Below are 18,381 nucleotides of genomic sequence, written 5' to 3' on the forward strand. Positions count from 1 at the left end.
AGATTGTAAGGTGAAGTGTTGTGCAAAACTGCTCTTTTTCATGTCTAAATGATTTTCCAAAGTGAACACTTTTGACAAACCTACCAAGTTTCGTTAAATGTTCTAATCATGGGTTTCTTCATTTAAAGGAAGCCTGAATAACAATTTAATTCTCTTATAGTGCTCACTGATGCTTTGCCCCTTAGCCTGTTGCTTTGCACTTCTGTGGCATAGTCCTATCAGCTTCCAGGTGCAATATTCTTAGTATGGCTGTATCTAATGTGATCCTGATCCCGGAAACACTTAGGCACGTGCCTAACTTTATGCATATAAATAATCCACTGAACTCAATGTGATCAGTGTCATGCTTCAGAATGCAAACTAATTATCTGAAGATAATTAGGAATTTTCCCAGTTAGATATGTGTGAGGTATGTTATGTTTTAGTTTTGTCCTTCCTCTGATGCACCAAAAGCTGGTTCCTACGCTTACTGTAAAGTGCCAGGATTTGTCACGCTGAATCAGAACACTATGTTCCTACAAGGGTGACATTTCATTTATCTTTTTCTTTGAGCACTTCTCTTCTGTTCCTCTATTGGTGCTGACTGAGTCACAGAAGAATAGCATTTGGAAAGAAACCACCAGAGTAATTGCACGTTATCTCTCACTGAAAGAATTGCTAAGGTGGGTGTTTGTGCAAAAGGAAGGAGAACATCCTTTACCAAAGCAGCAAAGAATCCTGTGGCACCTTATAGACTAACAGACGTTTTGGAGCATGAGCTTTCGTGGGTGAATACCCACTTCATCAGATGCATGTAGTGGAAATTTCCAGGGGCAGGTATATATATGTAAGCAAGCTAGAGATAACGAGGTTAGTTCAATCAGGGAGGATGAAGCCCTGTTCTAGCAGTTGAGGTGTGAAAACCAAGGGAGGAGAAGCTGGTTTTGTAGCTGGCAAGCCATTCATAGTCTTTGTTTAATCCTGAGCTGATGGTGTCAAATTTGCAGATGAACTGAAGCTCAGCAGTTTCTCTTTGAAGTCTGGTCCTGAAGATTTTTTGCTGCAGGATGGCCACCTTAAGATCTGCTATAGCGTGGCCAGGGAGATTGAAGTGTTCTCCTACAGGTTTTTGTATATTGCCATTCCTAATATCGGATTTGTGTCCATTTATCCTTTTCCGTAGAGACTGTCCAGTTTGGCCGATGTACATAGCAGAGGGGCATTGCTGGCATATGATGGCGTATATTACATTGGTGGATGTGCAGGTGAATGAACCAGTGATGGTGTGGCTGATCTGGTTAGGTCCTGTGATGGTGTTGCTGGTGTAGATATGTGGGCAGAGTTGGCATCGAGGTTTGTTGCATGGATTGGTTCCTGAGCTAGAGTTACTATGGTGCGGTGTGCAGTTACTGGTGAGAATATGCTTCAGGTTGGCAAGTTGTCTGTGGGCGAGGACTGGCCTGCCACCCAAGACCTGAACCTTTACCAAAAGAGCTATTATCAATACAATATATCTAGAGTGCAGGATCACAATTATAATTCCCCTTATTTCTTTTTCCCCTTTGTGTGTATGTCTGTGGCATATCCTACTGCTGTCATGTAACCCCACCATCAGAAGTGGGCTGGATCAGAAGTTCCTAAGAACATAAGCTATAATAAACCTGGAATTCTGCCTCCCTAGAGGAAACCTCAAAAGAAGCTCAGTGGCAAAATCAGCAGCTGACCTCTGTAGGGATGGATGCTTCCTAGGGTCTTAACTGGCACCGGGGAGTGTAAATTAGTAGTGGTTGTGGCTCTAACATACCAGTACAGCATTTATATAATTGCATGCTGGTTACTGGGTTGATTGTGAGCCAGAAGTGGAGTAATTAAATGGTGACCTTTATTTTATTTTTTAATATCTAAATGTTAATAGCAGCATAATTTAAGCTGAGAAATCTTCTGAAAAGCCAGAAAAAGTCCCAGGGAGTCATTTAGAAACCATGTGATGTTTGTCTTATTTTCCAGGTTGCAAATCAAATCAACATGGTCAGTTAGGGTGCCCTTTAGGATGTTAGAGTGCTCAGATGCTGGTTAGTCCAGTTTCTTGCTAACAATATTATAGCTGTAGTTACTAAGTAGCCAAAGGTCATTGATGGTTCTGCAGACCTCCTGTGCATGAGATGATACAGTAGCACAAAGCAATGTCAGTACTCTGAGCTGCAAAGACAGTAACTAATGGGGGTCAACGCAGATCAGAGCTTAAGACCAGAATGTTCCCATCCCAGATGGTGTAGAAAGCAGATCCAAAAATAAGCATTAAATACTTCATTCAGTTCAGCTTTTCTGTTAAATTACATAAATCCTGCAGTGACTTTAACATGCATGTGCAAGTCTGATTATCTTAAACTTGCTAACGGCACGACTAATCATTTTGCTAACAAGTAATTGCAATTCACTTTAAGGTTAGCATGCATTATTGAAGCACTGCATTGTCCAGCTATACCAAAAGGACAGGAGACAATTGATATGGTTTTAATGAGGACGCAACTTTACTATTAAATGTCTGGTACTGTCTGGCAGATAATGTTGTACAGTGCAGGTTACTCCATGTTCATTCAATAAACACCTGGGTGGTTTCTGCCAGCCCCGTTCTTTTTCCAACCAGGTTCTCCAGCCAACCCATTGCTGGGACCTTACCACCACCCCCCATAAAAGGATTAAGGTGGGCTATAAGAAAGAGGGGTTGGCTCTATGCCGTACCAGTCATAGGGGTCCCAACTCCCCCCACCCCCATTCCATTCCTTTAACCAAACCTCCTTTTTTAAACCTTTTACCAAGACATTTATCTGCTCACTATATCCCTTCCCTATGGAGTGCCTGCACTGGACATCCACCCCACACTTTCATAATGAGTTGTGACATCAAAGCCGAACACCCTTCCCTGCTCACCATAACAAAGTCCTTCCCAAACCCACTGTGAGGAAGGCAAAAAAAAGCCCCCACTCCACCTAAGCCAATCTGGTGGTGGGGAAAAAATTCCTTCCCAGTCCTCCTGGAAAGAAGTGGCTAGCACATTGATGATGGGGGAATGCCTTCCCAGCCCCCCTAGGAAGGAATAGCTAGTGTGATGCCTACAGCAGGTCCTTACCAAACTTGCATTTTGCTATCTCAAGGGGATGGAGGGTGGGTGTTGCTTAGAATCATAGAATATCAGGGTTAGAAGGGACCTCAGAAGATCATCTAGTCCAACCCCCTGCTCAAAGCAGGGCAAATTCCCAGACTTTTTTTTACATCCCCCATTTTCTAAATAGCCCCCTCAAAGATTGAGCTCACAACCCTGGGTTTAACAGGCCAGTGCTCAAGCCACTGAGCTATCCCTCTCTCTGGTGCAGAGTTAAAAGGGCTTCTCACCAGGCTGCCCCTTTTGATCTCTCCAGACCTTCTGGTCCCTGGGGATGAGTCAGTGTCCCCATGCTGACCACCTTTCGCAGCAGCTTCTGAGCCTTGCTCCTCTTCCCTGGCAAGTTGGACAACAGCCCCCTCTGCTTAAAGGTGCACCATGGTCAGAGTTTTGGCTCGTTTGTTTTCCATCTGTACGGTTATATGTGAGGCTAGTTTAAACGTAAACATATCAAAAATGTTTCTTATAGATAACGAGTCAGCTCCTCTGCTGGTGTAAATGATAGATTTCAAGGTTGCTATGCCAATTTATATCAGCTAAGGATCTGGCCCAGTGATTCTGGACCAAGATTTGCAAATGAGAAGTGCATTTTGATGTCTGTTTTTTCAGTACCTCACTTCACATACCTGAAAAGGGGTTGATTTTTTTAGAGTGCCCTGCACCTACAACTGGGACTAGATTTTCAAAAGAGCTCATCTTCCAACAGCTCCTATGGACTTCAGGGTCAAGTTGCTCATTGCTCAACACTTCTGACCACTTATTTAGGTAACTTGGGTGCCTACCTTCAGGCACACATTTTTTTTTACAGATATTAGCCTGCATTTCTAAGGTGAAATTCTTCCCATCTCACACAAAGCCTGATTAATCAAGCTTTGTATGGCAAACTAAGCCTTTTTTATTAATGGATTGGGGTGGAATTCAACTTCCTAACCTGTAGGCAAAAGGCAGTGCAGTTGGTAGTCCACTCTATGAACTGCAATAGCTGCCCTAGTCCCTACGTGTGCCTCTCCATGGTCACTTATCTGGAACTAGTGTAGAGCTCATGAGGCCTATTGTAGCTGGTAAAAAATTTCAATTATTTTTTGCAGGATATTTAAAAAAAAATTCAAACTTTTTTGATTTTGCATCAAAAAATTGAAACCAAAATCCAAAATATGTTCTCATTTTTGAAACTCATTTGGTAGTCTTTCTGTGTTCAAAAATATTTTTTCAGTATTTTTTTTTAATTTTTGTAAAATATTCAGTTTTCAAAACCTAAAATTTCCTACTAAAACCCAAACATTTTTACACAGAAAATTTGAGTTTTGTTTTTCTTTGAATAATCTTAAATTTTCAATCAAAATGATTTTTTAACTTAATTCAACAGGAGTACTCAAGTGTTCAAAGTTAAGCCTTTCCTTATGTACTTCGCTAGATCAGGGCTGGAGTGCTCAGCATCTTCCAGCATCAAGCCATATTCAGGTTAGGCTTCTATATGTATATCTCAAATAAAACCATGGATACTCATTTATGTCAAAACATCAGGCCAGTAGCTAATCTGATTAATGTAACAGTCAAGACTGATTTTTTTATACAATCAAATTAAAATGGCCAGGTTGTCTATTCTGTGAATGCTTATACAGAATTGTTCCTTTCTGGATATTTTCATGTATTATGTCTCATCTTGATTTAAATGAATCAAGCAATGGAGCTTCTACCCCGTGATTTGGAAGCTTCCACTATATTCTTCTGTAATCCATAGTTATTTGTAGTGTTGTTGGATCTGTGTTGGTCTGAGGATGTATTCATATGATATCCCCGCAAACTTTCTCATTTAAAAAAATAAATATGGCAACAGAAAAAATGAAATGGTGAGCACACAGACTTATTTTAAAGTATTTTCTGTCTGTCTCTGCATTTATTTGTAATAAAATCAAATGAAACCATTTTCTTATTGTATATAGTAAATTGACTGCATATTAGCAGTTGATAGCTATTGTCTCAACTGTGCTCTGTGTAGCATTAAAAAGATTACTAAAGTAAGAGACATTAACTCTGCTACTTTAACTCTTTTCCCCAACAGTGATGATCTTATGGACCTAATCTTCCTAGTGTATCATCTCTCCTCTGAACTGCTTTGTAAAATGTATCTAAACTATTTCTGCTATCTAAAAATTTCTTTTGTGGGATGTGAAATTGTAACATTTATCAAGAAGCTAACGTTTGTTTGATATCATCTACATATATAGCATATTATTTAATTTTTTTTTAAAGTGTAGCTCTAGTGTATGACAAAAGTTCCAGAGTCTACTAATTTATATTTTATGGCAAGTAAAAATTGAGAACAGGGTTTTTAAAAAAGATGCCTAGAGAAACCAGCCAAACCAAACAATCTGCCAAGAGCTGTACCTATGTTCAATAGATATGAATTTGAAAGATGGCTATTATATGTAATTAAAGTGTCTTCTAATCCTCAATCGTCCATAACCTAGAGATACAGCTGTTCTTCAATCCTTCTGGTTTGTGAATGTATCTAGAGAAAGCTGGTTTGGAAAGCAAGGAGTAGTTAACTACCCTGGATCAGAGGGGGTTATAATAAGTGAAGACAATAGATACAGTAGCATGAATTTGAGGGAAAACTACACTTAAGGTGGTGTATCAGATACAGATGCTGCACTCCCAGGAAGCCTAGGTATAAATAGCGATATAGACGGTGAGGCATGGTAGAATGACTTACATGCCTGACCCACTGGTTATATAACCTACATAGCTCTCTACACGCCCAAGCAGTGCTTCTCACATCTACCCTGATATTTTTACCAACGTAGTATTGTGTCCTGTTGCCTCCCATCTGCAGGAGGCATTCACTGTGGCATGTAGCACCTGTACTCTAGATGTGGCTACAAGTACACTAAATGTGGCGCATAAGCTATAAGACAGAGCCTGAGTCTGACTAGGCGTGTCAGAGATGAGACTTGCCCCTCAGATCTATAAGACATACCTTTCTTCCCTGTAACTGACCTAAGAGATCCAACTTCACCGGGCTCTGTAAAGTATTCACTCTATGCCTGCTATTTCTTTTAGTTTAACAAGATTATTTCTCTGTGTTCAATAAGTTTTATTTTTAAAGAAGCTACTGCTGTGTGTTTCATACATACCACCTCTAAAGAAATCAAAGTACTTCAGTCTCTAAGGGGAGTTAAAGAAGGCAAAAAGAATGTCTAGAGCTTAACAGGCACTCTTAGACTTGGTCAAAAGTGCATGCAGGGAGGTGACCTCTCCCAGTGAGGTATGTTGCAAAAGCCTATGGCAGGCACACACTTAAGACTCCTAAGAAGAGGCATAAATAGGAAAAACAGCAGATGACATGGGAAACGTGTATTTAAGTAATATATGCAGCCCCAGCCCCAAGGTATGGCTCAAGCCTCCTCCTGGTGCTTGCTACTTGGACTGTCTTCTCCTCTGTCCTTGCATGGGTTGGTCCTGCGTTCTCTTTTGTGGTGCTTGGTGCCACCATCCAAGGTGACTCCTCACTGTGCCTGAGACACTTACTGCAGTGTCTACACTGCACTGCTTTGATGGGAGATGATCTCCCTTCAAGTTACCTTGGGAAAGTGAGTAATGCTACAAATGGGCAAGAAGTATAAACCCACTATATGAAGAACAATAAAGTACATCACACCCCCCAAACAAGTGAATGACACATCCAACATAACAACAGACCAAACACACACGCAAACAACAACTTTATAGGAAGCAGGAAAATAGGATCTGGGGAAGGAAAGGGTTAGGGTTACCTAATAAGTACTATACATTAATAAATCAACCAATTCCTCACCTCCTAACACTCATAACTCTCCCCAAAGCTCTCTTGGGCCTTCCACCAATCAGACTGTACACGGAGGAGGAGTCTGGAGACAAGTGCTGAAGAATTGTGAATGCTACCTAACTTAAATTTTAAAAATGGTCATTTTATAGTGTCATTGCCCTTACGTACGGCAGGGTCCTCTCCTGGATCACAGCTCTGGAGTCCTGTGAGGGTCTCAGCTGGTTCTCAGTAGCCATTAGCAGGTCAGATCTGTGCCTCTTTGGATGCTGGTGTCTGCAGGGCTGGATCTTCCTGACCAATGCACTAGATCCTGTATCAGTTCAAAGATCTCCCTATGTGGGGAAAGCAAATTAATCAGAGACTCCTGAGCTGTTCTGTTTCATTCTCAGTCAGCTACCAGGTCTACAAACTCAAAGCTCAAAACTGAAACTAAAACTCATCTCTGAGTCAGGCTGTCTCCTCCCATTGAGGAGTTGAGCAACCCCAACTCATCACTGGCCCAGCAAATTGGTTTACCATATCACCCCATGCACAGACCTCCCTGTTGGCCTCAGCTGGATTTGCTAGTCCATTCTCCATCCACCCTTGACTCCAAGCATGCTGGCAAATGGAATCGGGGGCTCTGTTAACAATTATTCTTGTAGTCCATAGAGTAGAACCCCTTAGAGGCTCAGGCCGGAGTTGGCAAAATCCAACTAGGAGTGTTTTTTATATATATAGTCAGGCAGGTTTTCAGTGGGTATTAATCTTAATTTATGGTATTTCCAAAGTGCAAGTCACTGTCGCATCTAAGCACAGGACAGCAAAAATAGAACTGAGCATGCAAAAAGTGATTATTCTTTCCCTCTGCTTACATGCCCATTCCCCATCTCCACTCCTCCTCCACCTGCTTCCCTGGTGATTCTTCTGTCTTCTCTCCTCTTTCTCCCATAAGTCTTATGGTGAACCAGTCATAACGGAAGATGCTATTCCTGGGAGAAGATCTTATTGAAGAAGGAAGTCTGATATCACTGCTCTACAGCCAAAATGCTTCTGAAATAAATGTAGTCCATCTTTACTAATTCTGGGTCACTGAGAATGAAAATGATGCTTAAAATTGTTGATTGGCTCTAGTTTTCAAGATATGCTATTGGATCAGTATATACGACCCTTGACTTGGGAATGGCAGAGGATAAGTGAGTTATAAAGGGAAGGGATCTCAATTTAAACCAGAAATGACTAAAATACATCTTTGAGTGGATCAATGAATAAATCTATGACTGGGTTTGGACAGTATTTGCTTTTTAGGCAAAACAATGAAAGATGCAATCTGAAGCTGGTATTGCATCATACATGATGGTGAGAGGGAATCACCCCCAACAGTTAAGGAGGCGAAGCCTCGTACCCCTAAGGTTGGGAGGTCTGCTGCCACCACTGATAATAAGAAACGTAGGGTAGTGGTGGTTGGAGACTCTATGCTGAGGGGGATGGAGACACCCATCTGTCGCCCTGATCGTTCATCCCGGGAGGTATGCTGCCTGCCAGGGGCCCGTATCTGAGATGTTACAGAGGCATTGTCGAGGATTATCCTGCCTTCTGACTACTACCCCATGCTACTCATCCATGTGGGCACAAATGATACTGTGAGGTGTGACACTGAGCAGATCAAGAGTGACTACAGGGCTCTGGGAGTACGGGTTAAGGAGTTTGGAGCGCAGGTGGTATTCTCTTCAATTCTTCCTGTTGAAGGTAGGGGCCCGGGCAGAGACAGATGCATCGTGGAGGTGAATGCCTGGTTGCGAAGATGGTGGCGCAAGGAGGGCTTTGGCTTCCTCGACCACGGGATGCTATTCGAGGAAGGACTGCTAGGCACAGATGGCGTTCACCTTTCGAGGAGGGGAAAGGCCTTATTTGTGCACAGAGTGGCTAACCTAGTAAGGAGGGCTTTAAACTAGATTCGACGGGGACAAGTGAGCAAACCCCACAGGTAAGTGGGGAACAAGCCCTGGGAGATGGGTTGGAAACAGGAGGGAGCACGGGCTATAATGGCAGAGAGAAAGGAGGGTCAGGGCAAAGCTGGGAGGCAAGATCAAACCAGTATCTTAGATGCCTATATAAAAATGCAAGAAGTATGGGTAATAAGCAGGAAGAACTGGAAGTGCTAATGAATAAATACAATTATGACATTGTTGGCATTACTGAAACTTGGTGGGATAATACACATGACTGGAATGTTGGTGTGGATGGGTATAGTTTGCTCAGGAAGGATAGACAGGGGAAAAAGGGAGGAGATGTTGCTTTATATATTAAAAATGTACACACAAGTCACCAGGGCCTGATGAAATGCATCCTAGAATACTCAAGGAGTTAATAGAGGAGGTATCTGAGCCTCTAGCTATTATCTTTGGGAAATCATGGGAGACGGGGGAGATTCCAGAAGACTGGAAGGGGGCAAATATAGTGCCCATCTATAAAAAGGGAAATAAAGTAACCCAGGAAACTACAGACCAGTTAGTTTAACTTCTGTGCCAGGGAAGATAATGGAGCAGGTAATTAAAGAAATCATCTGCAAACACTTGGAAGGTGGTAAGGTGATAGGGAATAGCCAGCATGGATTTGTAAAGAACAAATCGTGTCAAACTAATCTGATAGCATTCTTTGATAGGATAACGAGCCTTGTGGATAAGGGAGAAGCGGTGGTTGTGATATACCTAGACTTTAGTAAGGCATTTGATACGGTCTCGCATGATATTCTTATAGATAAACTAGGAAAGTACAATTTAGATGGGGCTACTATAAGGTGGGTGCATAACTGGCTGGATAACCGTACTCAGAGAGTAGTTATTAATGGCTCCCAATCCTGCTGGAAAGGTATAACAAGTGGGGTTCCGCAAGGGTCTGTTTTGGGACCAGCTCTGTTCAATATCTTCATCAACGATTTAGATGTTGGCATAGAAGTACGCTTATTAAGTTTGCAGACGATACCAAACTGGGAGGGATTGCAACTGCTTTGAAGGACAGGGTCAAAATTCAAAATGATCTGGACAAATTGGAGAAATGGTCTGAGGTAAACGGGATGAAGTTCAATAAAGACAAATGTAAAGTGCTCCACTTAGGAAGGAACAATCAGTTTCACACATACAGAATGGGAAGAGACTGTCTAGGAAGGAGTATGGCAGAAAGAGATCTAGGGGTCATAGTGGACCACAAGCTTAATATGAGTCAACAGTGTGATACTGTTGCAAAAAAAGAAAACGTGATTCTGGGATGTATTAACAAGTGTGTTGTAAACAAGACACGAGAAGTCATTCTTCCGCTTTACTCTGCGCTGGTTAGGCCTCAACTGGAGTATTGTGTCCAGTTCTGGGCACCGCATTTCAAGAAAGATGTGGAGAAATTGGAGAGGGTCCAGAGAAGAGCAACAAGAATGATTAAAAGTCTTGAGAACATGACCTATGAAGGAAGGCTGAAGGAATTGGGTTCATTTAGTTTTTAAAAGAGAAGACTGAGAGGGGACGTGATAGCAGTTTTCAGGTATCTAAAAGGGTGTCATCAGGAGGAGGGAGAAAGCTTGTTCACCTTAGCCTCCAATGATAGAACAAGAAGCAATGGGCTTAAACTGCAGCAAGGGAGATTTAGGTTGGACATTAGGAAAAAGTTCCTAACTGTCAGGGTAGTTAAACACTGGAATAGATTGCCTAGGGAAGTTGTGGAATCTCCATCTCTGGAGATATTTAAGAGTAGGTTAGATAAATGTCTATTAGGGATGGTGTAGACAGTATTTGGTCCTGCCATGAGGGCAGGGGACTGGACTCGATGACCTCTCGAGGTCCCTTCCAGTCCTAGAGTCTATGAATCTATGAGCCTATGATATGAATTGCATCATGTTATTCCTAGAAGTCATGGATGATGCAATCATAACAAAGCTTACATCTCTCTGCTGAACAAATTGCCCTATATCAGCTCTAGAAATCATACATTATCGTGCTCTCTTATTTGTCAGTGTTTGATTTTGCAAAGGGACACATTTCTGTTTAGCCAAAGTGAGCAGAGATGCCTCGTACTTGTGTGAACAGTGCAGATAACTTCTGCTATGTTTGTGGTGAAGTGACTTTTGCATCACAAAAGCGCAGTATAACCACTATGATTAAGAAAGCCTATCACCTTTCTTTTGGCTGCAAAATTGGAGATCAGGACAAGAAGTGAGCCCCACACATATGCTGCAACACTTGTGCAATAAATCTTCGCCAGTGGTTGAACAGGAAAAGGAAATCTATGCCTTTTGCAGTGCCAATGATTTGGAGAGAGCCAACAGATCATACCAGCAATTGTTACTTCTGCATGGTGCCTCCAGTTGGGAAAGGTGTGTCAAAGAAGAAAAAGTGGACTGTGCATTATCCAAACATTCCATCAGCTATATGCCCAGTACCCCATGGAGAAGGACTGCTGGTTCCTGATGCACCAGAATCATTCTCACTTGAGTCAGACGAGGAAGAGGAAGAGGATGAAACTTCTGGTCCTGAACCATCAATGTCACAGGACCCACATTTTCTCCCATCCTCCTCCTCTGAACCACACCTCATAACACAAGGTGAACTGAATGACCTTGTCAGGGATTTGGAACTACCCAAGAGTAAGGCAGAGCTGTTGGGCTCCAGACTACAGCAGTGGAATCTCCTGGCAGGCTATCAGGGCAAATGGAGCCCATCAATGCTTGCAGACTATTGCTGGACAGTGACAAGAGATGCTCCATTTAATGAATACAAGAGACAAGCCAAGAAGCGCCGAGTAGACACTGAATAGGACTAAACTATGTACATAATAGTTTTTTGCCTTTTGTTTCATAATAAATTTTATTTATATAACACTTTTGCTGATTTTTAAAGTGTTCCATAAACAGGACAGGTGAAATATTATCATGTAAAGCAACCATAAACACATGAAAAGACCTAGGTTTACAATTTATGATTAAAACTCTACTATCTACACAATATACATAGACATAAAATGTAAAAACTTAAATATCTTAGAAACAGTAGCCAATCAGTTGTTTTAATTGTCATATTTGAATTCAGCACATCAAAATACATAATAAATATCACATTTTATCTCTGAAGCAGACGACTTCTCAAAAATTGTAGACCAGTGTATTTAGGCCTGAATAAGATCAGTTTCACAAAAATTGTAGACCAGTGTATTTAGGCCTGAATAAGATCAGTTTCAGACTCAGTCTGAGTTGCTGAGGTGGTGAGTTCCATAGCTGAGGTCAAGCTGCTAAGAATAGTAAACTTCTTGGCCTTGAGAGCCTGATCCTGTCTAACTGCACATCCTTGTAGAATGTAGTTGCTTTATTAGCCTATCGACAGATAGGTTGCTTCTGCCAGGAACTGGTTCTAGCTCATTAACTTGTAAATTAGGCCACAATGTAAATAAACTTTTTTTTTTAAAGAGTATAATAGGATTAGAAGGGTTAGACTTTTGTCTGCAAGTGTAGGCAAACATTGACTTCACATTACACACACAAACTGATGAAAAAATATTTCCATTGATAATAATCAAAATTTACAGATAGACGAAGTAAGAAAAATGCTGCTCGAGAACTTATCAGAGTTTGGTTTAAGCATATTTACTTTGCATATTTTGACATGTAATGTTGATAATTTCTGTTTTAAATCTTTACCTTTCTGAATCAGAATGTCTGCTGTCATTAAATATTATTGTCTAACCCCTCATAACTTCCTACAACTGTGAACATTTAAGTTCATTAAAAAAAAGATATTCTCCATCAAAATGTTAAAAAAAAAAAATCAAACTCTGCCAAGCCTAAGAATAACCCTTCTAAGTTGGCCATGCCCTTATCTGAGTTTGCACTCCTGCTTCCAGCATCTGCAAGAAGTTATATGCCTTTTATAGCACTGCACGTGCAGTACAGTACTAGATGGGTGAAGGGACAGAGATTGTGTTTACACATCATTTGCACCTTCCTTTATTCTATGCAAAGCCTTGCACATCATTTTACTTAAGCACAGAATTGAGTCCATTCTCTTTATAAGTAATTATCATGAAGGTAAGATATCGTCTGTGTAGTTTAAGGTCTAATATTATTGTATTGACTATCTTCATATGTGGTGGTCAGATTTTATGATAGAGGGCATTATAGTAAATAGTGTATGTTTACTCTTTTGTGTGTGTGTGATTATGTGTGTATGTATAATTTGTATTGTAAATCTGTTTCCAAAATATCACTAAGGATTTAGAACCAGACCTTCATCTGTTGCATACTAGTTTACGATCTGGCCCTTCATTTACAGACTATATTAGCAGCTAAATTAAGATTTAGCATATATTGACTGAATTCTGGCACTATGTCTAATACATTATATTGGGAAGGATCTGGGAAATTCTGGATCTTGCAGTGGTTGGCCTATTTTCTCTACAGGCTTGTTGTTTTATCTGACTGTTTGCTGAGGTCTAAGTCAGTGGGGATTTACCTGTATAAGGGTATGAAGTGAATCAGGAGTTCAGGATTTGACTAGTTAAAAGAAAAAGGAAGCCCTGTTTGAGCAGCGACTTGTGATGAAAATTCAGAAAGGACTCCAAACTTCTATGTGATAATATTCTCCAACTTCTGGTTTCCTTTCCATTAATCTTTTCATCGCTTCTTTGCTGTAGTTCTGCTCCCATTCTTTTATATCCTTCCCAATGAACTCAAAGTAAGAGTAATGTGTGATGTCAGGCAGCTTTCTTTTTTTATGCAGCCTGGTAGGAGTCTTTGTTCTTTAACAAAAGATTTTTTAAAAAAAATTAAATCCCCACATAAAATAAGGGAAGGGAAAGAAACCAGACTGTGTCACTGTCTTTTTGAAAACATATTCTGGTGTTTATTAAAGACAATAAAACAATATTGAAAAGTTATCAGCTAAAGGAAATAATTGTACAATATAATGTTAATCATTTTTAAAATTCTGCCCATTCTATAACTGTAATGATTATGGACGTGACAAGCTGTGCCAGCAGGGGTAGGCATGCTTCCCATTTGCCAAGGAGCTGAGTAAGGGATTATGCATAATCCTTGTAGAGGCTCTTCCTGAGAGGGGTAGCAATACGGTAGCACCTCCCATGTGGGCCAGCAGTTTGACATCACAAGTTGATTAGTTCTGACAGGGAACAAAATGGCACAGGGAGAGAAAATTCCTTATTTCCGTGCTCTTTCTGATACCTTGATCACATCAAGGGCAGGGAATCTGATCCAGGCTTTTTGAATGGATGTTAAGCAGTGTGTGCTTGTTGAGAGGAGAAGTGCTATGATTTGGGAAGGCAATTTCCCAAGTTAGAGCATACATATTTTTCAATCCTCTTCCTTCAGTTTACTCCCTATTATTACTGGAGAAGCTTCTTTTCTTTCAGTTTAATTACCATATTAAGTCATTGGAAATTTCAGCGAAAACCAGTTTGTATTATGATCCCATTTCTTGGCAGAAATCTCAGCACAATACCTTTAAACTGTACATCTGAAAATGAGCCCTTTTGAACATTTACTGTACCATATGTAAACATCATCTTGGGTTTCTAACAAGCTGTCCACAATCTGTGCTATGACTTCCAACTTCTTTTCCATTCAGCATGCATTTTTCTACAGCAGGCACAAGAAAGAGAGATAATCTGGCTCAAACAAGCATAACTTCCGCTCACCATTTGTTCAGTCTCTGTATTGATCTCTGGATGCTACACAGGCTTTTCATAAGACCTCACTGAAGGTCAGATTCTTCTATCCTTATTCCATCTGGTCAATACCACCTGGTTAGGCTGCTGCAAGCTGTTTTACTTCTGCAGCCCTCACATGCTGTGATAAGCTATGACCTACTAAAGTGCAAAGTTGCTTATCATGCAATTGACATTTCTGTTTAACTAAAAAATCATAGACTTTCTAATTATAGAAGGATAACCAAAATCAGGAACTAGCGTAAAAAGTTACTTTGACTACACTGTAAGGATTTTCAAAGCTGCACATGCTGTAGGGAACTTCATTTGCAAACAGATACTGGCTAGTGGTAGGGGCCAGAAGGAACTTAATTATGCATTTAAGAGGGAAAAGAAAATCACAGCACTCTCAGCAAGTTGCTGATGAGAAAGGAGAGATCAGATTGTACCATACAAGTACATCAGTAAGACTTTATTTGTGCAGGTGCGTACAACTTAAAATAACGCTAATATTCTTTTACACTGCTGAACGCTCATCATATAGAATGGCTGCATGCCTCATAAGCTATAATATGCTCCCACATAGATTGTGTAAACAGCCATACCTCATAACTATTTTGCTGCTGCTTGTGTAAAACATTCATAGCCTATGTCCTCTCACCATTAATGGATAAGCCAAGCTACTGGTACATAAATAAAAATAATGGCTAAGATAGCCAGGCAAAACATACATGGAGGGAGCTGAATCTCACATGCCAGAAAACATTTCAATCAGCTTGTTAACATAGTCAGCTCTATTATGGCAGACACTAGCCCTGATTAGGCTATGTTGCTGAAATTTATGGAGCTACTTTATAACCAACAAAGATAAGAGCCAAAGAGCAGTACTAATATTTCAGCCATTACACCGGGACTTAGTTTACCATTTCAACCCCTGACCCTATGTGTCACAGTTCAGGGCATCTGTGCCTGTATTCTCCCTCTGTAGTCCAGCAGGGCACCCACTCTCAGCTCCCATCTCCTGAAATGTAGCATACCCTGCTAAACATTTTGCTTATTGTGCCCACCAAAATAACTAGAGTTTTACTGCAGAGCCATTCTGTAAATGAGCTTTCCACTTAGCAATACCCTACATTGTACATAGTGTCCTGTGCAGTATGATCCGGCAAAGTTTCATTGCCATTTATGCCTAGAGTAATGTGATTTGTTATACATCTCTGCATAATACTGAGCTGAGACATTAATGTGAAAATACTTTGGATGACCTGTGAAGATGACAAGCCATTATTATATTTTTAGCAATTTTTTTAATGTTAATAAATGTCAAAATGGTGTGAGGGAGTATACAATGAAAGTAATATTGATTAGACGATAAACTGCACTTAAATCTAATAAATGCTCAATCCCTTTTTAATGTAACCACAAATATCCTGCTCTAAAAGGAACACTTGTGTCAAGTGCTGCACAAACACATCTGAGCACATTCAGGAATGAATCGTGGTATTGATTACCATGAAAAGATCTTTCATTAGCCTGGACATTGGTATGCCAGACATAACTGGTAATTGGAACTAATCATTCTGTAAACTAAGCTGTGCTGCTTCCCTACAGTCTCTCTCTTACATAGTTTGAGATTGTGATTGATTAATTGACTATTTTGGATGGTCATTATCACAATACTGGGTGATTATCCATTAGATTATTCCAGACCTACAAAATTAAATGAACGTTTAGGATGCTCAGTATATTTTTCAGAGTGCTGCCCATTGGGACATAGGGCAAATATGTAATCCTAGACTTTTCTGAAGGTAATATTTACCAGCTGTACTATTCCTATGCATTTTACCAATTAATGAGACAAGTATTAAATGGCCAGAATGGGTGTGTGTGTGTGTGTTGGCTTGAGCCATGTTCATGGGAAATGACTGAATCTCTTAAGCACAGTGCCTGTGCTCAGAACATGGCAATAATTTGATTATTTGTACCTCCACCTTATATTGTATAGAGAATCATGTCCAATGAGAACAGTGACATAAATGGATGTATCATTATTCCACCTCAGCAAAATGTATTTGATTAATTGTTCTATTTTACTCTCCATGACAGACTGCCCTTATAGGAAATCCCTCTCATATTTGTTTTTGCTTGTACCACATGGAACTTGCTTTAAGAAACATTTCCCAGACTGTGCCCTAATCTGGCCAGGGAGGCGATTATGTAGCAGATTGCTTTTTCAGATCATAAAAGATAAGTTTCTAATCCTCAGTGCTATATTGTAGGCCAACCAGAGAACTTGAACCAAGCTTCAGTAACACTGTCTACAAGATGGGGCTGGTGACTGATAGGGTTAGTTATCTACAAAAGACCAGAAGTTTTCTCCAGAATTTGGCAGAACAACCTATAATAGTAAAATATTCCTATTTTAATGGTGCTTCAGGAGTTCTTTAAAACAGAAATTAAGGATAGGATTTTCAAAAGAGTCTAAGGGTATGTCTATGCTACCCACTGGATTGGCAGGCGGCTATTGATCCAGCAGGAGTTGATTTATCATGTCTATCTAGACACGATAAATTGACCCCAGAGTGCTCTCCTATCAACTCCTGTACTCCACTGCCACAAAAGGCACTGCAGTGAGTAGATCTAAGTACGTCAACTTCAACTACGTTATTCACATAGCTGAAGTTGTGTAACTTAGATTGACCCCTCCCTCCTCCATGTAGTCCAGGCCTAAGGGAGTTAGGCCCCCATCTCCAATCAGATTTCAGTGTCAGTTGGGTGACCAAGGGCCTGATTTTTTTAAGGGTATTTTGGTGCCTAAAATGAAGATGGGAGCCTAATAGGTGCTTTTGAAAATCCTAGGTATCAAGCTTTTGAAAATCCCACTAGGTGCCTATCTGCTTCTTTAGGTGCCTAAATACCTTTGCAAATCTGGCCCTGATGCCCTGAGGGCCCTTTGAAAATCCCAAATCAAAATTACTCATGGTATAATGACGGGGCAGAATCCCTCCCCTAGTTCTGATCCCTATGCACCATATGAAAAAATTCTAAGAAGTCTGTTGAATGAGAATTGAGTCCCCACTAATGCCAAAACCCAGGATCCAAATGTCAAGATAGCATAGCCTCTCTTAGGCTGTAGCAGAAACAGGATCGTGTGGGACCAAACAATCAAGCTGGTTATTTATTTCACTTATAAATGTTAAATAATTACCCATCTTTGCATCAGTTAAAATCACTCCATACTATCATAATATTTGAATATGAGACACTGTAGTGCACTGTTTAATTAGTTCTCCTTACTATCCCTCAACAAAATAAAGATAAAAATAAAATGCCCCTTGCCAAACAGAAGCATTTCAGTAGTCTCTTTACCCTGAAAAACTTCACTCTACATCTTCCCCAAGTATCAGAGGGTAGCCGTGTTAGTCTGGATCTGTAAAAGCAGCAAAGAATCCTGTGTCACCTTATAGACTAACAGACGTTTTGGAGCATGAGCTTTCGTGGGTGAATACCCACTTCCTCAGATGCATGTCACATGCATCTGAGGAAGTGGGTATTCACCCACGAAAGCTCATGCTCCAAAACGTCTGTTAGTCTATAAGGTGACACAGGATTCTTTGCTGCTTTTACATCTTCCCCAAATAACTGAGAGAAAGTAAGTCCTTTGCAGCATGCCCAGAAAGTTAACACACCTGGATTGTGGTGGGCCATGGACTCTCATGGACCAAAATGAGAAGTGACTCCAGAGTTGGCA

The 18,381-nt window shown here is 40.5% G+C and overlaps 1 protein-coding gene across 1 annotated transcript in view; it reads left to right on the plus strand.

Annotated features, from left to right (window-relative positions):
• Nucleotides 1–12,348, plus strand: part of MRPS30 (mitochondrial ribosomal protein S30) — a 203,963-nt gene extending 191,615 nt beyond the window's left edge. Inside the window, exon 6 of the mRNA XM_050947061.1 lies at nt 12,336–12,348. Coding sequence (XP_050803018.1) covers nt 12,336–12,341 — 6 coding nt within the window. The 3' untranslated portion in view covers nt 12,342–12,348. The remainder of the gene's footprint in view (nt 1–12,335) is intronic.
• The last annotated feature ends 6,033 nt before the right edge of the window (nt 12,349–18,381 follow it).

Source organism: Gopherus flavomarginatus, chromosome 3, assembly GCF_025201925.1.
Source record: "Gopherus flavomarginatus isolate rGopFla2 chromosome 3, rGopFla2.mat.asm, whole genome shotgun sequence".
Classification (NCBI taxonomy): Eukaryota; Metazoa; Chordata; order Testudines; family Testudinidae; genus Gopherus; species Gopherus flavomarginatus.